Raw genomic sequence first — 24,253 nt, 5'->3', positions numbered from 1 at the left:
TTGTTTTATGTGGATTGAAGACCAAAATATGTCACTCAGAAGCCACAATTTTATAACATGTCATGGCCTGCCGGTTAATAACATTTTGAGGGACTAGCAGGAATGTTTGTTGGACCAGTGAATTTTTCCAAGCACTTACCCTGGAGATCAGAGTGAGTTTGGGGTTTTTCCCTCTCCTGCATCATAAAGTCATGAAAATCAATCGTATGGAATTTAAATATTCTAACACTATATTTATCCCTTTAGGTTTCCACAATAACCACTGTTTTGAAGATGTCCAGTTTGACCAGGTAAGTCACCCTATATAAAATACTTCCCACTAGCACCTTCTCCATTAGATGATCTCCAAGCACTTGACAACATTAATTAATTCATAAGCCTGCACAATTCCAGTTGCAGCTGTGAGTCCTGTGCACCTTGGAAAATCAAGCCATAAGGTAACTTGATGTAGAGAGGCATTGGCAGTGCTGGAAATGGAACCCAGAAGTCCTGGCTATTGGTCTTTATCTACAGAATCACTTTTAACATATATAATTGGAGATACACATCTCCTAGAACTGGAAGGGACCTTGGAAGGTCATCCAGTCCAGTCCCCTGCCCTCTTGAAGAGCCAAGCACCATCCCTGACATCTATTTGCCCCAATCCCTAAATGGCCTCCTCAAGGATTGAGCTCACAACCCTGGGTTTAGTAGGCCAATGCTCAGGCCACTGAGCTATCCCTTCCCCCCTTTCATTCCTATATAGCATAAATAACATTTTTCTGTTGCTCTGTTTTCACGAATCCCCATTTCCGATGTAGAAATTCCAGCCATAACTGGGAGAGCAGGTGGGTTTGTGTAAACCCAGGTACACAGTTTTGAAACAGTTAAAGGGTTTAAAACCTCACATCTTTATTAATACTTTGAGAGTGAGTTTGTGCTTGTGTGTTCTTCATTTGTGTTATTTGTTGCCTAGTGTTCAGAAGCAAACTATTCCTGTGCTGCTGAAAGGCAAGGATGCCCTGGTGAGGTCCCAGACAGGTTCAGGTCAGTATTTAATCACCACTGTTCCTTTTTCAGGCACAATAGGAGTTGGATTCCATACAGTCAGGCTTGGTATTACATTCATCTGTTACGGTCAATGAGACTGACAGACCAGTGACAGTGTACAGAGACAGGCAATATGCAGATATGGAGTGTGCAGATTTCTTCCATGCAACTCCACCACTAGTCCCAAACCACAGGAGTACACCAAAGCCCATAAAGGAAACCAAGCTCAAGAGCCCAGTGAATCCGGGTTGCACACACAGTCATTTTCAATAGGTGCTCAGTCTTTCGTTAGCCGCATCTCATTTACTGATTCACATGGGTGGGGCTGGAAAGAGCATCACCATTTTTTTTTCCCTCATGATCTGACCTCGTGGTCCATCAAGCTTCCCTTTGAGGTTTCTGGCCTCTGTCCTCAGTTTAGGAATAGTGGGATAGCTGTCTTTTCACGATGCGCTGGAGACCACACTGGAGCAGACAAGTGGTCCATCTGTCCCACTATTCTGTCTTCTGATGGTGTCCACTGCTAGATGCTTCATTGGGAATGACTAGAATGGGGCAATTTTGACACATCCATCCCCAGTAATCCCATTCCAGTTTCTGGCAATTGGAGTTTTAGGGACACCTGAAACATGGGATTGCATCGCTGATCAGTGCTCCCTGTAAGCTGTGCACTTGGATGGCCACCCAGAAGTAATTCAGATGTCACCTGGCTGACTAGCAGAGTGCCCTGCAGCCAGCGGCACAGGTTTCTACTGGTGATGCATGTCTGCCCATGCCTTGGTGTACATAACAAAATTTATCCCACCCATGGATGGAAAAAATTAGAGGGAACATTGTTCTTGTTCCTCTTGGCTAATAGTCATGATCCTCCATGAACTAATCTAGTTCTCTGTTGGGCAGAGTTATATTTTTGGCCTTCTCAGCATCCCCTAGCAATGAGTACAGGTCGACAATGCGTGTTGAGAAGTACTGCCTCCTTCTGTTTGTTTTAAACCTTCCTCCTATTAATTGCATTAGATTTCCCATCACTCCTGAAATCTACAGTTTCTACTCTTCTTAGAATGACATAACACCTTGTTGCTTTACTTATGAAGGTAAAACACTTGCTTATGGCATCCCCCTTGTGCAGTCCCTGCAAGGAATGAAGTCCAAAATACAGGTGCGTATCATAGAAATAAATATGCTCTCTTTTAATACTCGAAGCAGTAAAAACAAAATACAACTGGCACGCTTGGGTCAGGAGTATCTCTTCTTGTTATGATAGTTAAGTAGTCTTCTCTCTCTGTTTAGGGATGGCATGTTGGAAGTTAGCCTGCATGACCCTTGCATGCTGTAAATATAAAGGCAATTTAAGAAAAATACTGAGTTCTAGCTGTTCCCCTACAATTAATGCAAAGAGAGAGGATCAAATTCACAAGTAGGGAGCAGGGGAAGAGAAGTGTTTGTGTAGAGGAAAAGGTGGTTGCATGTTGTATTTCCTCCACTACTCCTGCATAGCTACTACTTTATGCAGCAAAAAAGGCTAACTTCATGTTGTTCAAGTCAGGGAATAACTGTTTATCCTACCTGTACCTTTTCCAGTCAATTAAGCTTTAGCATGCTTAAAATATTTGTAGGCTGTCGCTGCTAGAAGCAGCTCCCTTTTTGTGTCTTTTCAGTGCTGTGGTGGCAGTGGTCTGTGCATGGCAAAAAGCTGGCTTCAGTGCATGGCAGTGGCTCAGAGCTAGGCTGGAGGTCTGGAGACTGTTATATGCTTTTTCCTCTTCATATCCTGGCCTCCATATGTGTTGATCCCAAGGATGGTTCTGTAGATCCATCTTCCTGATTTATGCCTTCTTAGGGTGTAGCAAGGGAGATTTGGTCTTAAATTTTTAATGGCTTGAAATAGTTGCAGAACCCTGAGAAGTCAGCACCTGTCCTCTGTGTGTCTGATTGTCTCTAGCTATCAAATATGAGCGTATTTCTGCAGGCAAAGAAATAAGTGAAATTGTACAGCTCATAACAGTCTCATGGGGGTGGCTGTGTTAGTCTGGAGCTTAACAAAAAACAAGCAACCCTGTACCACCTCAAAGACTAACCAATAAATTTATTAGCTCATTAACTAATAAATAAATTTGTTCATCTTTTAAGGTCCTGCTGGACTACTTGTTTTTTGTAATGCTCATAACAGACGAACATAACAAAATCTTGGCTGCCCAATAAGCAGAGTGGATTTTAGAATTCAAAAAGGAGAAGATCATCCTCTATTAGTATTTAAAGGCAATTAGCACCAGGAGGGGAACAAGACTTGTTTATGGCTTTAGGTAGGAGTAATGGAAGGACACTGTGCAAAAGCAAATGTAGGGTGAGTATCAGGGAAAATGCCCTAACAGAGGTCTGCCGGCTAATAGAAATGCACAGGAAGGCTTGCGGGAATTTTTGCATCTCTGTTGCTTTGAGTCCTTTCAGACTGGACTGGGCAATGCAAGGAGGGGGGACAGTCTTGCACTGAACCATAGTAGGATTGATTTAATGAGCTAATAGCAATAGCTCTGTCATCTATGATTCTCTGAGTTTATGGTGCAATCTGCTCAATGTTACTCTGTCGCTTCTGTTTGCAGCGCAGCGATGGGCCTTATGCACTTATATTAGTTCCAACAAGAGAGGTGAGTTAAGTTGCCTTTTTCCTGAGGTCACTGCAAACATTAAGAAGAGGTTAGACAAACACCTGTCAAGGACGGCCTAGGTCAGGGTGGGGAGCCCCGGCCCACGGTCTGGATCCAGCCCGTGGCTTGCCTGGAGCAGTCCTCGTGGGTCAGAGTCAGGCATCCCGGGGCCATTTCGAGCCCACAGGCTGTGCCTGGCAGGGGCTGGAACTGACTCTGGGCTCCACCTCCGCTCCCCCACCCACCACTCTGGTTGGCTGCAATTCTCCAGGGAGTGCTTCTCCATGCTGCTGTTCCCCCAGCTGTGGGGAGGGAGTGGTGATGCGTGGAGGTAAGCACCCCCCGACCCCAGTCCTCTCCTGCACCCCTTCCTCCCACCCAGACCCCCAGTCTGAACCCACTCCTGCACCCTCCCTCCACCCCTTTCCTGAACACCCCCACTACTGTCCCCAGCCCACTCATGCACCCTCCTTCCCACCCTCGGCCTGTTCCTGCACCCTCCCTCCTGCCCAAACCCCACACCTGCATCCCAGCATCCCGCTCCCACACACTGAACCTTCCCCCCACATTTTTGGTCCCACCACAGGCCCCCAGAAGAGTTAATCTGGCCTGGGGGAAGCCCTGAACCTCAGTCCCCCTTCTTCACCCCCCTGCCTGTGGTGCTGGAGTTCACAGCAATGAGGTGTCTCAGTCAGGGGTGACATCAGCGGGTGTTTTGGTGGGGTTTTTTTTTCCCACTTCTCACTTTTATTCTCAGCTGCTTTCTTGACAAAATAGGCACCTGAAAGCACAGCAGAGAGAGCTTCCCATTGTTCTGGATGCCCTGTCTGTTGAGAAAAGGCCCCCGCAGAGCGTCCACACGCCTTTTTGGTTGACAGCCTCATGGCAGAGAGGCAGAACACTGCTGGCAAAAGTGCTGAGTTTTGTTGACAAACTGTCAACAAACTGCATTTCGTGGGTGGACGTTACACTCGATTTGTTGACAAAACCAGGGTTTTGTCAGCAAAACTTGCTAGTGTAACCATCGCCTTTGTGTTTCAGAGTTGGTTGGTAATACTGAAGAAGCTCAATGGTTTAGCACATGGGAGGGGAGAAATTTGTCTCGCACTGGAATGGAGAGTTTATGAGTAAAATCAGTGAGATAAGTGCTGCAGATGCAAGGGTTTATACAGACGCTCCTGTTGATTTTTAAAGCCCTTTTTCAAATCCATCAGAGAATGTCTGGCAAACTAGCAGCTTGTTTGTTCTCTGAACTCTATTTGATTTGTTTGATTTGCCTTACAAAGGCAATTTCAGAGCAGGGTATCAATGTTTTCCATATCAAACACTGATAACTTCCATGTGGAGAATTGATCACAGGTATCTAGTTTTGGGCAACCTATTTTATGCAACCTCCACTGCAGTATCTCAGTTCAATTCTGGGAAGGCAGAAAGCTCTGAAGCTATTTAAATTTTTCCAGCAGCAAACTTTCTGCTTCCCTGGGATACGCCATGAATACTAACATGCGAGAGCTGTTGGTAAGGTGGATTAAAGGATTGCTGTTGAGTGCATTTTTAAAATTAGTCTGTGATTACAATTGGTATTATTTTTACCTTCTGTGGTTTGCAATGACCTCTTTGGAAGTTTGGCAAATAGATAACATTTAGCACTTACCCATTTTTCATTAGAGGAATTCCAATAATTTTACCCACATAAATAAAACTCAGTCATATACACATGCAACATGCATCATCCCTACTTTGCAGGAAGGTCATATGACGTGGCCTTCGTCACACAGTGAATCAATGACTGTGCTGGAAAAGCAACCTACAAGTACTGGCTGTCAGTCCACTGCTTTCACTCATGGTTTATGCTCGCTTTCTCTAACAGTTTTCTCCAGGAAGGCATTCCATGTTATCCCAGAGTGGTTTTAGTGGAACAAAGCCCAGCATGTCTTGGCTAGTTACTTTCTTGTATATCAGCCTCACTGAAGATGTCAACAGAAGTGTGCGCAGCTCTTAGAACAGTGTTTATTAATTTGAACCAGCAGGGGGAGCACAAGACATTGTTTTTGTATAGGTCCAAAGGTCATGGAGGTTTCTTCCTTTGTCTTGACTATTTAATAGGTAGGATACAGGGTGAGGTATATTTGTAATTAATAAAATATGAAGAATTCTAATCATATCTTCACCAGTTTATAAGAGATTGCAGGAAACAAAGTCAAAATTTGATCTAAAATTGCATGGGGTTACCCTAGTAGTACAGACATGTCAGACTTCCATAACACTTTATTTTCATTGGTTGATATCTGCAGCTAGCCCTACAGAGCTTTGATACCGTCCAGAAATTGCTGAAGGTAAGGAGTTCATTCTTTATTTCCTTCTCACTCCTTCCTCACCCTTTGGTATGAGATGCTAAGCACCTTCACTTCCCCTAAGCGCAACAGGGTGGTGAGGGGATTTAGCACCTAGCAGAATAGGTCCTTAAAATAAAGAATAAAACCAGTTCACTTTATATTAGCATTCAAGGGAAAGTCCAGTGCGTTTATCCTTTTTTTTTTTTTTTCGTCCATTGGATGTTTTTGACTATTCAGTGACTGCTGTGGTGATTAATTATAATACCCTGGGGACCTAAATACATATTTATTAAAGAACAGTAATTTGCGTTGCTTTGTTTGTAGAGATGCCTGCCACTAATTCAGAATTTCCGTGGTTCTGAAAGGGAACTCTTATAGGGGCAGATATCCTTGGACTGAGACCAGTGTTTGGGAAAACTCTGATATGGGCTTCACGGAGTCAAATAGCCACTTGAATGCAAGGGGAAATAGGAGGCTTGCAAAATGCTTTGCTCTTGTGTTTTGGTTTTTTTTTAATTGGGTTAAATTAATCCAAAAATACGAGTAAGAGAACCTCCCTCACAACAGCTTTAGGCCATGGTCTTGCAAACACTTATTCATATATTGCACTTCAATAGCGTGAGTAGTTCCGTTGATTTCAGTGGACTACTGCCAGTGGTAAATATAAGCCTATGAATATGCATTTGCAAGATCTAAGTCTTAGTCTTTGACTTCGCATGCATTCAAAGAACGGGTTGGATCCCCAATTCCTAGCCTGTCACCCTACTGGTTTTTTAAAATTATATTAAAGGCATTTAAAAATATTGTAGTCATTTTGCTTTATCATTAGATGTCATAATTAGAAGATATTTAATATTAAATTCAGATCTTTTAACAATGGACAATTGCATAATTGCATTCCATCAAGATCTAGAGCAGTTAAAGTTGGCATTTCATTGTGGCGGAGGAGTGAATTGGGCTTGTCCTCTTTTGTTTTCTACTTTCTTATGTGTAACCGGCAGTAGCCTCAAAAGCCAGACTATAATATGTCATATTACCATGGCCCAGTGTGGTAAATTTATAGTGTTGGGTGAGGCCTATATTTTGTGGTATAGCTATATCTGTTTGATTGGGTTTGGGGAGATTTCTCTTAAGGGGGTGACTGAATTCATGTTGAAAAGATTAATGCTGCTGGGATTTTACTGTATTATCTCAGGTGTGTTAGAGCACTCAGAAGCTTGGATACATTCCTTTTAAATTAGTCTATATTTAATGTGATAATGGAGATGGTATGATGACCCACTCCATTAGGGCAATTCTGATATTGCTTCACGGCATGTAACCAGTTGAGCAGTGTTCTGTACATATTCAGCACCTCATTAGCATGCGGGCGGCCGTGGCACTTCGAAATTGATGCGGCTCGTCCTGACAGGGCTCCTTTTCGAAAGGACCCCACCTACTTCAAAGTCCCCTTGTTCCTGTGAGCAGATGGGAATAAGGGGACTTTGAAGTAGGCGGGGTCCTTTTGAAAAGGAGCCCCGTTGGAGCGAGCCACGTCAATTTCGAAGTGCCGTGGCCGCCCGCATGCTAATGAGGTGCTGAATATGTATTTCAGCGCTTCATTAGTAAACTTTGAAATGGCCGTTTACACGGCCATGTCAAAGTTTGGGGCTAGTGTAGACACAGCCATTATGTTATTGGAAATGATGCAAAAATGTTTGTGTTTTTACATTTTTTCCAAACAGCATCAGAAGTCAGTTCCATAGTGAGAATTAAATTTACCACTGATATTTAGCTGGAGGTGGTACGGTGTGTGTGCACTGGATCTGTTAGATCAAATCAGGAGCACAGCTATAAACCTGAGCTACCTATCTTTTTGTCATGAAAAATCAGTTTTGGATTAGTATCAGGCATCTTCTTAAGATGACATCATGAAGGACTTGATTTTCTCCCACTGTAGCCATTTACCTGGATTGTGCCTGGTGTGCTAATGGGAGGAGAAAAGAGGAAGTCTGAAAAAGCCAGGTAGGCAGCCAAGTTCTTAGAATTATATTTTGGGATATTTGTGTCCTTTCATCTGTCCCTATTGCCTGATGCTTGTGGCTTGATCAAGTGATGAATCTCTGCGTGACTTGGCCCCCGATCTTATGCCGAACAAGTGACTAGGTCGGCGGGGAACATATGCCTCTAGTTTTAAAATGTGGATGGGCTCAGCCTTCTGCTGAGATGATCCCTGTTAATGTCACTGGTTTTTTTTGCACCGACAAACATGTATCTTGGCCTAGTCTAAGGAGCGGTCTGCATCAGAAATGTACTTGTCAAGGTGAGAACAGCTGGATTTTTTTCCTCATAGTGTTAAAATCTTCCCCTTGTTTCTTTAATTGTAATTTAAATAACTCAAAACACTGTACTTGAGTGAGTGGCTCTTAGTTGATGTAAGAGCTGTGTGGGGACCAAAATTTCCATTTTCTGGGAAATTGTGATTTTTTTTTTTTTTAAATTAAATCGGAACAAACACCGTGATTTTCTAAATATTCTGCAAAACTCTTTTCAGATATTTTTTGTTTTAGAGCAAAGATTTGTTTTGATTTTTTTCAGTTTTTTTTTTTTGTTTTATGTTGTAATTTTAAAACAACTTTTTATTTCAAAACAGGTCAAAGTGTTTTGAAAAGGTCAAAATGAAGCTTTTCAATTTTATTAAACCCTTACATTTCAATTTGTTTTCTAAATTAAATTTACTCAAAAATCAACACACTTATACATACAGTTTTGATTTACATGAAAAGGTGCTTTCCAATGGAAATATTTTCCGTTGGAAGCTTTGTTTTATTTTGTTTTTGTTTTGTTTTGTTTTGTTTTACGAGCTCTAATAGATACATAAACATCCTGGCTATGTCTACACTTGCATTTCTCTCTCAAAAGAGGCATGCAAATGAGGGAAACAGAAATGCAAATGAGGTGCAGATGTACATATCTCGTACCTCATTTGCATATTATTCTAAGAAAAGCAGTGTAGGTGTGAGTCGTTCAAAAGTAAACACCATCTTCGAAAGAACCCATCTTCTTTTTTTTTTTTTTAATGGGAAGAAGGGTTCTTTCAGAGATACTTTTGAAAGAGCCACATCTACACTGCTTTTCTTCATCCAAAAGAAGCTGTTTCAAAAGAAGAATATGCAAATGAGGTTCCAGGTATGTAAATCTGCACCTCATTTGTATTTTCACTTTCCCTCATTTGCATGCCTCTTTTGAAAGAGGAATGCCAAGTGTAGACACAGCCCCTGGGTGGTTAAAAATAAAAACTGGCTTTTTAATTGAATTTTTAATTAACCTATTTTGAATAAATTTGCTATAAGCTACTAAAATTATTTAAATTTGAAAATATGTTGCGTCACTGAGCCTTTTTCAACTCTGAGTTGAGGTAATGTTGATTTTAATAAAACTATCCATAAAATCAAGTGGAAAATGCATTTAACTTTTGTGGCCAACTCAAGCTTGTAAATGTCACAGTCATGTTCTACATGAAGTGTCTGTATTATTGTCTGTCTTTCTAATGAAACAAATGCTGGTGATTGCATTGTTTCCAAATGAAAGTGTTTCCAGTTAGTGTTTTGCAGAAAAAACTTTTTCCTTAATTACTTGTGATTTCAGTTTAAGTAGCCTGTGCAGAGGGAGTGTTTTTCTTCATTTGGATTAGGTCGTTCAAAGGTAAGACCCAGATAGAGGCTATGTCTGCACTAGCTCAGAACTTCGAAATGGCCATGCAAATGGCCATTTTGAAGTTTACTAATGAAGCGCTGAAATACATATTCAGCGCCTCATTAGAATGCCGGCAGCCACGGCACTTTGAAATTGATGCAGCTCGCCGCCACACAGCTCATCTAGACGGGTCTCCTTTTCGAAAAGACCCCACAAACTTTGAAATCCCCTTATTCCTAACAGCAGATAGGAATAAGGGGATTTTGAAGTTGCCGGGGTCCTTTTGAAAAGGAGCCCCATCTGGACGAGCCGTGTCAATTTTGAAGTGCCGTGGCTGCCGGCATTTTAACGAGGCGCTGAATATGTATTTCAGAGCTTCATTAGTAAACTTCGAAATGGCTATTTGCATGGCCATTTTGAAGTTCTGGGCTAGTGTAGACACAGCCAGAGCGTTGAAAAGGCTGGAAAGTTGGTTTTCTCCTCCAGTCAGTGAACAAGGACAGGTGGAAGACAAAGAGGTCTACTAATTCTCAATATATGAAGGATATGGTGCCAGAAGTTCAAAGGTATTATAGAAGACTTGCCATCCTGGGTCAGATCCATGGTCCGTCTAGCCCAATATCCTGTCTTCTGATAGTGATCAGTGCCAGATTCTTCAAGGGGAATGACTAGAACGGGGCATTACTGAATGATCCATCCTCTCTCATCCCGTCCCAGCATCTGACATTCAGAGGCTTAGCCATCTTGGTTAATAGTCGTTGACAAACCTATCCTCTAGGACCATATGGAATTGTTTTTTGAACCTGATTGTACTCTTGGCCTCAGTGATGCTGATAATGCTTGATGGGATTTTCAGCAGTGCCGATGCAGGCTGGGTGCTAATTCTTTTTAATTTCGTGACAGTTAAATGCCAGCCTGTGTTGGCATTTTTGAAAATCGCACTATGCACCTCTCAGCTTTCAGTGCTGCCAAAGGCCCTTAAAGATGCAAATTGATGACCAGGCCTGCCAGCCAGGTGGGGGAAAGTAGGACAGGTGCACAGGGGCTTGGCATTTCAAAGGGGCCCAGAGCTCTTGCCACTGCTGCTACTACTACTTCAGCAGCAGGAGTGGCTGGAGCTCCAGGCCCTTTTGAACCACCATGGCCAGGGTGATCTGCCTCTCCATGCAGCTCTCAGTAGGAGGGGCCAGTGCTGCAGTCTGAGAGCTATCAGGGGAACCTAGGGCTTGGTGAGGTCTGGATGAGGTCTGGAGGGTGCAGGAGTGGCCTGGGGGTGGGGTGTCTGGGTGGAAGGGGAGTGCAAGGGCAGGTGGCGAGTCTGACCAGGAGGGGTGCAGGAGAAGGGTGAGGGTCTGGGTGGGAGAGGGAGGCAGGAGTGGGGTAAGGGGTTGTGATCTGGGTGGGAGTGGGGTGCAGAAGTGAAAGGAGCGGGTGATCATTGTGATCCCTCTCCTGCATTCATTTCCAGTCTCTGACAAACAGGTGAGGGACACCATTCCTACCCATCCTGGCTAATATCCATTAATGGATCTGTCCTTCATGAATTTATCTAGCTCTTTTTAACTCTGTTAAAGTCCTGGTCTTCACAACATCCTCTGGCAGGGAGTTCCACAGGCCTACCACATGTTGTGCGAAGAAAAACTTCCCTTTGTTTGTTTTAAACTTGATACCCATTAATTTCATTTGGCGAACCCCTAGTTGTTATGTTATGGGGACTAGTAAATAATTCCCTTAATCACTTTTTCCACTCTAGTCATGATTTTATAGGCATCTATCATATCCCACCCTTTGTCTCCTCTTTTCTAAGCTGAAAAGTCCCTGGTTTTTTTTTAATCTCTCATCATATGGTACCCGTTCCAAACCACTAATCATTTTTGTTGCCCTTTTCTGAACCTTTTCCAATGCCGATGTATCTTTTTTGGAATAAGGCAGTATTCAAGATGTCAGTGTACCATAGATTTGTATAGCGGCAATAAGATATTCTCTGTCTTATTCTCTATTCCTTTTTTAATTATTTGTAACATTCTGTTTGCTTTTTTGACTACTGCTGCACATTGAGTGGATGTTTTTAGAGAATTGTCCACAATGACTCCAAGATCTCTCTGTGGAGCGATTACAGCTAAATTAGTCCCCATCATTTTGTACGTATGGTTGGGATTGTTTTTTCCAATGTGCATTACTTTACATTTATCAACATTGTTTTAGTTCGCCATTTTGTTGCCCAATTGCTTAGTTTTGAGAGATCTTTTTGAAGCTCTTTACAGTCTGTTTTGTTCTTAACTATCATGAGCAGTTTAATATCATCTGCAATTTTTGTCTTCTCACTATCCATTTCTTCAGGTCATTTTTGAATAGGATTGGTCCCAGTATGGGACACTACTAGTTACCACTCGCCATTCAGAAAAAATTACCATTTATTCCTATTCATTGTTTCCTGTCTTTTAACCAGTGAGAGGACCTTCCCTCTTATCCCATAATAACTTATTTTACTCAAGAGCCTCTGGTGAGGGACCTTGTCAAAGGCTTTCTGGAAATCTAAGTATACTATATCCAATGAACACTCCTGGGCCACATGCTTATTGACCTGCTCAGAGAACTCTAGTAGATTAGTAAGGCATGATCTCCCTTTGTAGAAACCATGTGGACTTTTCCCCAACAAATTATGTTCATTTATGTGTCTGACAATTTAATTCTTTACTATAGTTTCAACAGTTTGTCCAGTACTAACATTATACTTACCAGTCTGTAATTGTCAGGATCCACTGCTAGAGCCCTTTGTAAATATTGGTGTCACCTTAAGTATCTTCCAGTCATTAGGTACAGAAGCTGATTTAAAGGATAGGTTACAAACCACAGTTAATGGTTCTGCAGCTCCAGCCTGTGAGGTTCAGGGCTTCACACCCACCACCTTGCCGTGGGCCAGGTGCTGGGGACAGGAGCCTGGAGCTTCAGACATCAGATCCAGGTAACCGGTAGTCCAGATCCAAACCACCCTGATATAATGTATGCTTCTGGTTACCTAAAGAAGTACCAAATTTAGGAGTAAAAACTATAGTTAGTTGCAAATGATGATAGAATGTAAAAGCTATTTCAAGATATTTTAACGGTTACCAACCAGTGAGAATGAATCTTTTTTCCAAAACAAAATAAGTAAAAAGTACAAATGCAAGAGAAAATTTTAACATCAGTTGTTTAAATTTAGGTTTCCTGCTTGCTGATTAAAATCATGATTAACAGTGGTGATTTAAATCATTCCACCCTGCTCTAGGATGTGTGTGGGCATTTGTACTTTCATATTGGTGTTTGTATGTAAGCAGATTGTGTCTGTGCTCTCATATATTTATGCTGACAATAGCCTCAAAACCATGTTATCTAAATTTATCACTGACATAGGAGAACTTTTGCATTTGTGAGCACGAGATTTGAGAGCCAGGAACACCTGCATTTTTATCGTGGATGTTGGCTCACTTTGTGGCCCTGAGAAAGTTAATTAACCTTGCCTGTATAAAATGGAGATATAAATATTGGCCTCCCTTGCCAAGGTTTGCATTATTTAGCTGTATTTGCACAACATTTTGAAGATAGGAAGCTCCATATTAGTGCCAATTATTTGTCTTACTGATTGGAAATGAAAATAACCTGAAGAGCAAAGTGAGTTACGATATGATAAGACACTTGCTGGTATCCAAGGATGGGACCCTCTGCAGAACACTCATATGCATCTCTTGCAAACTAGGGATGAGTTGTCCTTGGTTGCTTTTTAGCAGTGTGAAACAGCTCTTTTAAATAAAACAAGAGTGAAATCCTGGCCTGATGGAAGTCAATGGGAGTTCTGGCATTGATTCCTGCAGTGATGGGATTTGTTCCCTGTACTCTGTGGGCTCCAGATTAGGGATAAATGGTGAACTCTTTGTTTGATTTAATCTAAACAGATTACGCAAAGGAATAAATATCCTCATTTCAACCCCTGGCCGTCTGGTTGATCACATCAAGTCCACAAAGTGTATTCACTTCTCTCGAGTCCAGTGGCTGATTATGGATGAGGCGGACAGGTAAACTTTTAAGCACTTAGACATTTGACATGGATAACAAGAGCCTTTACAGCTACATTAATGAACATATTCAATATTTTAAAAATAAGAGATCTAAACCCTCATGCTCCAGGGCATAAACCAACCACTCAGTGCCCGGGGTTAGGATTCTTTTTCCCCTCTGGGCAAGTTATTCTACTGTTGTCCATTATGCACCTTCTGACACATTTGGCACTGACTACTGTTGGAGATAGGATACAGCACTAGACCATCTACTCCTGTATTCCTAATTGGCTCATGTAGTCTTGAGCCTTCTCTTCTTTCTCTTTTCCTCTGTCTTCTCAGAGTGTATTCTGTGATCTTTTGTCTTATTTGCAGGATCCTGGACATGGGGTTTGAGAAGGATGTGACCGTGATACTCAATGCTTTAAATGCAGAGAGTGAGAGGCGGCAGAATGTGCTGCTCTCAGCCACACTCACAGAGGGTAAGTCGGACAGCATGCCCGGACCATGCCCCTCTCTCTGATCTTGCATGTATCAAACATGGAAGTTCATTAGAAGGTTTTGCCAATTTCTTGAAAATATGACAGCTACATCAACTTCAGGCTGATTTCTGTTGTCCCTGCAGAACAGCACCATTATTCTTTTGTGGAGGTATTTACCCTGCTGCATTAAAACTCAGAGATAAAATGGAACAATTTCCTGCATTTCACTTGCAGAGCAGCTTATGCTTTTGTTTCATGCAGGAGTCACGAGGTTGGCTGATATCAGCTTGCATGATCCAGTGAGCATTGTCATTGTGGATGATGCCTGGGACAGAGCCCCACCTGAGCAGGAGCCCATTTCTTCTTCAGCCCGCATGGAAGAAGATGGCTTTGCCATACCGGAGAAGCTCAGACAGCATGTGGTGGTGGTTCCCAGCAAACTCAGGCTTGTCACACTGGCCGCTTTTATCCTGGGAAAGTGCAAGGTGAGGCTTGGTATGTGTTGTATCCATGCCCGATTAGACTGAAGTGACCTGTGAGGTTTTCTACCTCCTGTTTTTCCTATACAGTCATGCAACAGAAAAGGAAAGTGAGTAGCAGATGGAATTGTCTGCTGGTGCATAAAACCCAATGGCCAAAGCCATGCCACATTAGCCTCCTGTTGTCTTGAGCCAAATCCTGAGCTACTTCCTGGGGCTGATCTTCCATTGAACCCCAAACTTGTGTGTGAGTTTTGAAGGGTTCTCGAGTTGGGGTCCAACTCTAAATATCCAACACACACACAAACCAGTTTCGGGGACACACACAGAGAGAGAGAGAGAGACCAGCCAGTCTGGGAAACACGAATGCCTAAATTGCATTGCGTTCCAATGATGGCCACACTTGGGCTCAATCAAACTTCGTCTAGTCAGGAGTGGTGGAGTGAGGAGGGCTCTCACTAAGAATCCTTTACTTCAGCTCCCAAAGATCCTATCAGCTGTGGTGTTCCAGCTGTGTACAACTGTGTCCAAGGGGGTGCGGGTCCTGGACCATCAAATGCTACGTGGATTATAGCTAAGACTTCAACCTTTATTCACAAGCGGACTAGATACCAGTGGAGAGTGCAGGACATGAACGAGAGGTGTTCTCTCAACAGAGAGGCTCGTGTGTGGGATCTTGAACTTTTGTGTTTAGCAGTCAGTTTACGTGCCAACACTTAGAACTTGTCTGGTTTGGGATGTATTAGAAGTCCACAAGGGACCAGAGAATGGTCAGAGGCTTATAAACATGGCCATGTGCATGTTCTTGTTCCCCTTGCAGTTTGAAAAACGCCACAAGATGATCATTTTTTTCTCCAGCTGTGAGCAAGTGGAGTTCCACTACAAGCTCCTCCTGAACGTCCTATTAAGCGACCAAAAGGCTGAAGAATCTGAGCAGTTGACACACCCTTCTTCACCCTTAAATTTCCTGCGACTGCACGGCAGCATGGACCAGGAGGTGGGTACCACTGAAGATTGGAAAGGGCTGAGAGCTGCCCTCATGTGTCCTTCCATCCTAATCTCCTACCCCAAAGGAAAAGTGTTTTCACCTCCTCTGGTTTTTATTTTTTCCACTTCTATCATTCAATTATTTGACTAGCATAAAAACGGTACATCGTAATACAAGTTGTACCTCTCTCATCCAGCACCCTCGGGACCTGACTGGTGCCAAGTGAGAGAATTTGCTGGACCATGGGAGGTCAATACTATCTAGCAACATTACCAACACTTCCACTGCTTATTAGGCTCCTAGAAGACATCTAGGGGTAAATTACAGCTCAATAATGGCACAGAACACTGAAAGCCAGGACTGGTGGCTTTAAACAAACATTATGGGACCACTGGAAACTTGGCCACACCCATACTAAATCATCATTTGGCTAACTAAAATCACGCCAGATTATGGATGCTGCCGGATGAGAGAGTGCCGGACTAGAGAGGTTCAAACTGAAATACACACAGCCCCTTTGATTAGTCAATCTCAGAGCACTTTGCAAAGGAGGTCAGTGTCATCACCCTCTATGATACACGGTGCTAGGACTAGAAATTGATCACTCACTGTGTTATTGAATGTATGCAGCTAGACTTCTAGACACATTATGGGTTCTTCCTACCCAAGGGGGTCCCAGGGTGTGAACAGAACACTGGTGAAGAGCTCTTCAGCCACTCTTGCAGCAGAAACTTCCTCTCCCTTCTCCTTTTCTGTTTCCAGCCCTGGGCAGCTCTCTCCAAGTGTGGCAACATGGTCCAGCAGGCAGGGCACAGATAGGGGAGCCTGGAGACCTGGCTTCTATTCTGGACTCTGCCAGTGATCCATTGTGTGACTTGGGGTGACTCTTTCACCCTGTGGGGGCATGAATAGGAAAAGCGAGCTACACCTATTGAAAGGCTATTCGGTGGTTTCTGCACACTGATGCAGTCACACCGTGTTCCCCAGTGGGCAAACTGAAACCCTTGCTCCTTCTTGTGCGTACCTTTTCCGCCTCTCTCTAGTAGGCAGGAAAGTGCTTTGACTTGCAAAGGAAATAATCTTATAACTTTTCGGACTCAGTCAGCTAGTGGTATCAACTAACAAGTTGCTGGCCCCATTATTATGGAACAGAGCAGACTGGCTTTGGCCGCAAAGAACAGTCCCATGAGAGGGAATTGTCTGGCAGGGGATTGTGTTACAGCAACCCAACAAAAGATCACCTAACAGAAAGGGCTGGCCTGTTGATGTTGGACATGCAGGGCCTGGCTGACCAGCTGATTAGAGTGGGATTTGATCCAGGAGAAGTGTGTTAGTCTCTGCTGTGAATGTCCTTTTCTCTCTTAGTAGGAAGGTGAAATGCGTAAGCCACTATTTTTGAAAAGTCAGCAACCTTCTCCCTGCACCTCTCCCCAGGAGAGAGGCCCTGCCCTGGGCAGCAAGGCTGTGACAGCAAATGAACAGTGCTCATATGATGAGGCAAAAGGTGAAGAGCCATTGTTTTTCTTACTCATCCCCACCCTGCCAAAACCAGGGACGTGTGCTTCACTGCCCCACGTTTTGGCCTTCTCTCAGCCTGCCTGCCTGCCTGCGAGCAAGCAGGCCTTGTCTGGTCCAGCTCTACCCCGACCAGCTGTTAAAGCAACAGAACGCCACTAAGTAGCTGGCATCAAGGGAAGGGTTTTGCCTTTTTAGTACCCAGTGTGTAATTAGTGCTTGATGTCTTCAAATTAAGAGCATTAATGGAGCTAAATTGAGGATCCCATATGGTACTGCTGAGCATGGCTGCTGTCAGTGTCAACAAGATGCAATGCATTCTTTTCTTTCGTTTTTGTCGGGAGAAGGTTGGGCATGTCGGGGCGGCCCAGGCTGCTGTTGTCCTTCTTCAGCACAGGATGGAGCATTCAGCCAAGGAGGAAATGGGTAAAGATTCTATAGAGAGCTCTTTCATCTAGCCCTCAGCTAGAAATAGGCCTACATTCATGGCGATCAGAGTGGGAGCAAGGCATGGAGTGTGAGGGCCAGGATACCTTGTTGTGGAAAAAAACTTAAGGAAATAGATACCAAAGAACAGTGTGATGTTCTTGAGACTGGAGGCAGACTGAGCTAGAGAAATGGAAGGGTGAGATCTAAGATCAGTCAGAAAAGTAGATTGGGTTGTGCACTAACTTCCGTCAGCTGAGCAGAGAGAAGAGGTGGCAGAGACCAGGTGCTACAGTAAATTGAAGCATTAGCCTTTTTTTGTCTCTGGGGACCTGGGTTCAAGGATTGCCTTGTGTGGGTTTGATGGGGTGGTGTAAGTCAAAGTCCCTTTTTATTTCACAAGAAAATACAGTGTGATGGGAGGCAGTGAACAGCATCATTTCTGGAAAGTTCGAGAGCTGGAATAGCAAGAGTTTCTGCAGGTAGAGGTGGCAGTGCATGAGTGGAGTTGTGTCAGGCCCTGGGACTGAACTGGCGGCAGGTGGAGGAGGTAAATTGGCAGAGCTGTGTGAGGTGATGTCAGATGAGCCCAAGTTCCAACTTCTGTTAAGAGTCAAAGACGTTTCTGGTGAGAATTCAGTTTATATGGCTGAGCACATGGTGACAAAGCTGAACTGCTTCCCTACATCCAAGCACCCATCTGGGGATGCTGACGGGGGAACGGCAGGGAGGTTCTTGCTTTTGAGTCGGTTAGAGAAAATGTTTCCATCAGCTCGTCAATTGATGTTTCTAAGCCCAGGTCTACACTGGACCTTAAAGTTGATTGCAGATATGCAATTCCAGCTACAGTATACGGTATCTGGAATCAAAGTATCTATCTGACGGAAGAAACTCTCCCGTTGACCTCCCTTATTCCTAGCAAAATTGAGGAGTAGAGGGGTCAGTTGTAAAACCCTGATAGTTTGATTTCGGTCCCAAGTGGTGGAGATGTAACCTTTGACTGGAGCACCTCTCCCCACAAAGATATGAGTGCTGCATGGATTGGAGGAGAAAGCAATGATTTTTCACTGTTGCGTTACTTTAACCCACTGTGACCACTAGGGGGAACCTCAGAGACCCTCCCAGGCCAGAGTTATTTCCAAGCTGGCAACTAGATCTGCCTCCCTCTAGTCCAACATTAACTACTGTTTCCTTCTTTAGAGGGTCCTTTTTCCCCAGGTAAAGGTGATTCTTTTTGGCATACTGATATCAGCCCCTTATATCTTCAAAAGCTCTTTGGTATTGGCTGTCTTGAGTTGAGAATATGCCTTGGGGCCAGCACTAGATGCTGCACCTTCGCTGGTGATGTGATAGCCATTATAGAATGGTGTGACTCTGCTATTACTATGGATTTTTCACTTCCAGATCTTCTGAGCTGCAGGGATGGAGCCATAGACTCCCACCCACTTCTCAAAGCTGGACAGAAGTGATGGACAATGAAGAGGGTTCAAATGTAAACTCTTATTTCATTGATTTACTTTACAGCAGAGTCTAAACGTATTGTTTTTTTTTTTAATCCTCTAGGAGAGGACAGCAGTGTTCCAGGAGTTCTCACAATGCAAGACGGGCATCTTACTTTGCACTGTAAGTAACTTAGAATGTAACATGGAAAAAACTCTCTGGGTTTTGATACGAGAGGCAGTAATGTTTACTAGTAAAAGCAGATGGCTTTGCGATAGGAGGCCGTGATCTAACCCTGACTAGCTAGGGGAAAGACATTTATCTGCTGTATGCTGCAGTTTTCCTCACTTGTAGAATAGGAACTCCACTGCTCTTTGTAAATTACTTTATGATCTTTGGATGGAAGGCACCATCTATAATGTCTCTGTATCTGCATTTCTTGGAAAATGTGACCATTTGTGGCCATTTGCCCTGTATGTGCAGCAGATCCTGTCCTGTCTTGATGTTTATCCTGAGATTAAAGACACACACATGCAAGGATTAAAAGGAAGCCCAACCAGTGGACTACGTTATAAATGTTTCTATTTGGTGCTCTCCATGGCTTGCCCTTCAAGCTTCTTTCAAGGGTGGGGAGGGAAATTACTACGCTCTACTGGAGTTTGCTGGCACCCTTGTGTGGATGTAGCACCTTCCACTTCCAGTTTCTGACCTATCGGTGCCACAGCTAGCTTGCTGCAATGGTGCAGAAGGCTGCACGATTTGCTCTCTAATAGTGGCAGCTGTTGATCTGAAAATGTGTGAATCTTGGTGATTTCGACACACAGCAAACTTGTAAATTACAGCGATCGGGAGTAATTAGAGCTGAGAAACCCTCTCCAGCTCTGAAATTACTCTTGTTGCTGTGACACATGGTTCTTAAAGGAAAAAGGTGGCAGAGTTGGAGTTTATTGTATTGTACGTAAAAGCCGTGATTTGAATTGGGATTACCAAGCCTTTGACTTAGTGTTGCTTATTGTGACATCTGCAAAATGTGCCCATCTGATAGTAGTCCGGGCCCTAGGAGCCCACTTCTGTTTGTTGCTTGACCTTGATCAAAGCACGGTGCCTTGGTTTCCCCTGATAACGTGGAGAGAATATTTATCTACCACAACATCAGGAGGGCTGCAAATCTTGTTAATTCACTGATGTCTGTAGAATACTTTGTAAGTAATACTAAGTAGGGATAGATATTATATAACTTATTTACTAGAATACGTGTCTGTGCTATACATTAAAAGCAATTACAGGAAAGTAGCCCATTACTGTGTAATTACAGGCCAATCCCAATTTAGAAAACAGCATGCAAGGCTGTGTTAAGGTTCTCTGGGTCATAAATGTAGGTTTGTTAACAACATATTGCTCTGTTTTTGTGTAAAAGTGCAGATGGAACATAAACACATTGGCTTTTCTGTGTGGCATATGTTCAAAGTTGTCGAGTCTGTAGTGTGGGACCCTCCATCCTCCGTCAGTGCACAAATTCAGATCTGCTCTAAGTGGATGGGTGGAGTGCAAGAGTGGTGAGCAGCAAAGTCAGTCTACAGAAGAGAGGGAGTGTTGTAACGAACGTGGTTCAACTGTGCAGCTGCACCTCAATCATGAGTTTCACTATGGTCCCACCTCTTTTGGGCCAGGCGTATCCGATTGTGGGCAAATGCCCATGTTGCACAAAGTGCTGTGTTGAAAATTCCTTTTCACTTGGAACTTGATCCAAGTCTAAAGCCCAGAATCCACAGGAATGAAAGGCTGGTGGCTTAACACCCTTCTGCCTGCTAAGCTTTGTGCCGTGGTTTTAACTGGATGATTCTCAACAGCCAAGAACTGCACTGCATAGTGGCTGCTGTACTGGACCATGCAGGGTGCAAGTGGGTGGGGAGTGAAGCTTTCTGCTTTCTTAAAAGAGCCTGTTGCTTTCTAGTTACGCTCCATGGCCAGCCAGGCACAGGCGTTTGGGGAACTAGCCTGTTTGTAACCTGGAAGAGTGCCTTGTTTTGGGCCCTGCTTTGTTCCTTGGCCTATGCTTTTTGTCTCGAGCCCTGAGTAAATGGTTGTAGCGAGCATATCTGTGAGCTGGTGATCTCTCTCGTTAAGTACATTTATGCTCCATACGGACCATTTATAAACAGCTGGGAAGTTGTGGTTGGTTCTTTGGGCTCCAGCTGTAAAGGGGCTGGGTAGGAGGGGAGACAACAGGAGGATTCGGTTACTATCTAACCCAGGTAGAAGTAGAGGGTGGAGACTGAGCCTTGCATAAAGAGACAGAGATGAGGCACTTGCTCCTGGCAGAGATGCTTCAACAGCAAGCTGGACTGGGAGAGGAGACGCAGCCTGTGAGAACCCCCGTTACAAGCTACACAGGTCTCACGAGCATGGTGGGGACAGAAAGGAAGATAAATAGGATGAAGGGGAACAGAAAGGAAGATACCGCAGTGGTTTGGTCTCTAGCCTAGGACACTGGAGATTCAGATTCTGTTCCTTCATCTCCTACAGCTGTCCTCTGCAGCCCTGGGGCTATCACAGTGGGCTTGTCTATGACAAAACTGGGTATGCATCTACCCTGTACTCACCTGCTGAGCACTGCCTGTCGCCGTGGATCCTGCTGCAGCATCTCTGGTGCACTTTGACCTACGCTGCTCTGAAATGGGAGTAGATTAAAGGCCACAAAGGAGCAATCTGTGTGCAGCACCAGGGTCCACATGGAGCCTTCGAAAGTGGTGGACGAACACAGAGTCAAGTGGCACCTCAGGTTACCACAAACTCCGTGTTCACATAGACAAGGCCTTCATCTCGCTCTGTGCCTCGCTCATTGGAAAATGGGCATAGCCCAGCACCTACCTCACAGGGGTGTTGTGAAGAGAAGTAAGGTAAAGATGATGGGGGCTCAGATGCTACAGAAAGAGGGGCCACAAAAATCCCTCAGGGCAGGGGTGGACAATAATTTTTGTTGGGGGACACTCCAAGATTTTGGTAAGCGGTGAAGGGCTGCACTTGCCTATGGAGGGCGTGCGGGGTCTGGGATGGAGGTTGGGTGCAGAAGGGAGTTTGAGATAGAGAGAGAGCTCTTGGCAGGATCGAGTGTGGGGCCTGAGAGGGAGTTTGGTTGAAGGAGGGGGTTGTGACGTGGGACAGGGTACTGGGGTGCAGGCGTCTGGGAGGGAGTATGGGTACAGGAGAGGATTCCGATCTTGGGAGGGGTGTAGGAGCAGGTACAGCGTCTAGGAGGGAGTTGGGGTGTGGAGCCAGAGGCAGCTCCTGGCCGGCAGCACTCTAGGGCAGGCCTCCCTGCCTGTCGGCAGCCCCACCCACTGGCTGTTCCATGTGGTTCTCTGCGCTGTGGGAGTGGGAGGGCTTTGGGCACAGTCCCTGCCCCCAGCAAAATCTCTCAGCACCTGTTGGGTGGAAACTGGCCAGTGGGAGCGGAGAAATTGTGCATTGCCCCATCCCCAGCAGAATCTCTCAGCTCCCATTAACCAGATCTCTTCCCCGCTCACAGCCCTAGCGGCCAGCTGCAGACTGCATTAAAAGCCTTGGCGGGCTGTGTCTGGCCTGCAGGCCAGACCTGTCCTACCCCTGCCTTAGGGCAAGCGAGGCACTAGCGCTAGTCCCAAACTGCAGGTGCCACCTGACGCGGATGTCCACGGGGCAGCCAGTAGATGTGTGTGCCTGTTGTTCATCGCTCTGACAGCCAGTCTCTTCTATGCAGTTGTCATTCCCTGACTAGCAGTGAGAATGTTTCACGTGGGAGAGTTCTCAGCCCGTTTACTACAAAGCCATCTGTGTGCTTTGTACCCATAAAGTGCCAACCCTTGCTCACTAAACGCAGGCTTCCGTTACTTAACAGAGAGCCATGGGGGAAAAAAAGAAACCCTCTTCCTTCCTATTTCTCTCTGACTCCAGCATCTCTCTCACTCATCTTTCCACCGTGGCAGCCCTTGTGATGCTTTGTTTCTTTCATTATTTATATAATATAATATAATTTTTTTTTTTTGGCCATGCAGAGTAGGCTGGCAAGCAAAGAATAGAGAGGCTGGGACTCTCCCAGGGATTTCTGCCACTGAAATTCTGCAGAGCTTCCTTGGGGATGTGCCTTTTAAACAAGTTCATCTCTTCCAGGGAGAGAGGAAAGATCATTTGGAGATTGTTTGCTGTTTATTCAGTCGCGCTAACTCATCTTGCCAGTTTTCTGGCGACCACAGCCAAGAGCTTTCGCCTCTGACAGCGTCTGTGCTCTCCCCTTCCTCCTCTGATTACGCAGCCCAATCTGTCACCCTGCCGGTGGGGGTCTCTACCCTGCTGATGGCTTTCCACACTTGGCGGTAATGACTTTTGGCAGGCCGGGTAGGCATGAGAGCTCCTTCCCCAGCTCAGAGAGCTGTTCGGCCCTCTCTCCCTGTTAGCTAGAGCACTTTGTGAGGTTCTCTGGTAAATAAATGAGTCATTTTAATCCAACTGACAGCCTGGCACCTGAGCAAGCTGCCTTCCATCTGTACTTTTAGGCCTCATGGAGGCAACCAATTGTCAAGCCCAGGGTCTTCAAGACCTCGCCATTGAGTGTCTTTCAAAAGCGACTTTAGCGATTTCTTTCACTGTCATTAGGTTGCACAAGAGGAGCCAGGTGAACCGAGGCCCAAGCAAAAGTTTCCTGGCCATCTGTGGTTTCTTTGTGGCAATTCACCTTGTTTAGCTTCAGCAGTCACCTCCCTGGCCTCCCACCCCGCCACAGGCAGTTAATCCAATCTGATGACAATAATCAGTGGGAGCAGAAATTCCAGCAATTTCAGTGGTCTACCAGGCTGGATATGCACTGCTACCATGCCCTTCCGCAGCTTCCAAGCTAGCTGCAGATGGGATCAGATGAAACATGTTCTATGTCTTCTGCATTTTTTTTCCCCTTGCTCTGTTGCTGTTCCTTACACATCACTCCTGTAAGGTAATCTCCGGGTGCCTGGCTCTCCTGGCTCCAGGCCCAGGAGCTGCAGAGGCAGTGCACTCAGGCCCCAGGCAGAAGTAGGCGCTCCTCGTGTGGGCCCACAGGGATCCCTCCAGAGGATGACAGTGTGGTGTTAGCAGGCTGCACAGGGCAGTTTCTCACTTGTGACATGTGCTTTGGAAAAACGAAGGGGAGTGTTAAATGGAAGAAACCCCAGACTTCCTCAGGGACTTGGAAT

General features: G+C 44.7%; 1 protein-coding gene across 2 annotated transcripts in view; it reads left to right on the top strand.

Annotated features, from left to right (window-relative positions):
* The window catches only part of DDX31 (DEAD-box helicase 31), a 77,226-nt gene that overhangs the window by 6,885 nt on the left and 46,088 nt on the right, over nt 1–24,253 (top strand). Inside the window, exons 4-14 of one of the 2 annotated variants that reach the window (XM_075015242.1) lie at nt 247–290; nt 956–1,026; nt 2,124–2,188; nt 3,630–3,674; nt 5,969–6,010; nt 7,950–8,014; nt 13,618–13,737; nt 14,095–14,201; nt 14,463–14,686; nt 15,501–15,677; nt 19,173–19,232. In XM_075015242.1, coding sequence (XP_074871343.1) covers nt 247–290; nt 956–1,026; nt 2,124–2,188; nt 3,630–3,674; nt 5,969–6,010; nt 7,950–8,014; nt 13,618–13,737; nt 14,095–14,201; nt 14,463–14,686; nt 15,501–15,677; nt 19,173–19,232 — 1,020 coding nt within the window. The remainder of the gene's footprint in view (nt 1–246; nt 291–955; nt 1,027–2,123; nt 2,189–3,629; nt 3,675–5,968; nt 6,011–7,949; nt 8,015–13,617; nt 13,738–14,094; nt 14,202–14,462; nt 14,687–15,500; nt 15,678–19,172; nt 19,233–24,253) is intronic. The other variant, XM_075015244.1, reaches the window with a different exon arrangement.

This window comes from Carettochelys insculpta, chromosome 21, assembly GCF_033958435.1.
Source record: "Carettochelys insculpta isolate YL-2023 chromosome 21, ASM3395843v1, whole genome shotgun sequence".
Taxonomy (NCBI): Eukaryota; Metazoa; Chordata; order Testudines; family Carettochelyidae; genus Carettochelys; species Carettochelys insculpta.
This window is presented reverse-complemented; position numbering and strand designations above follow the sequence as displayed.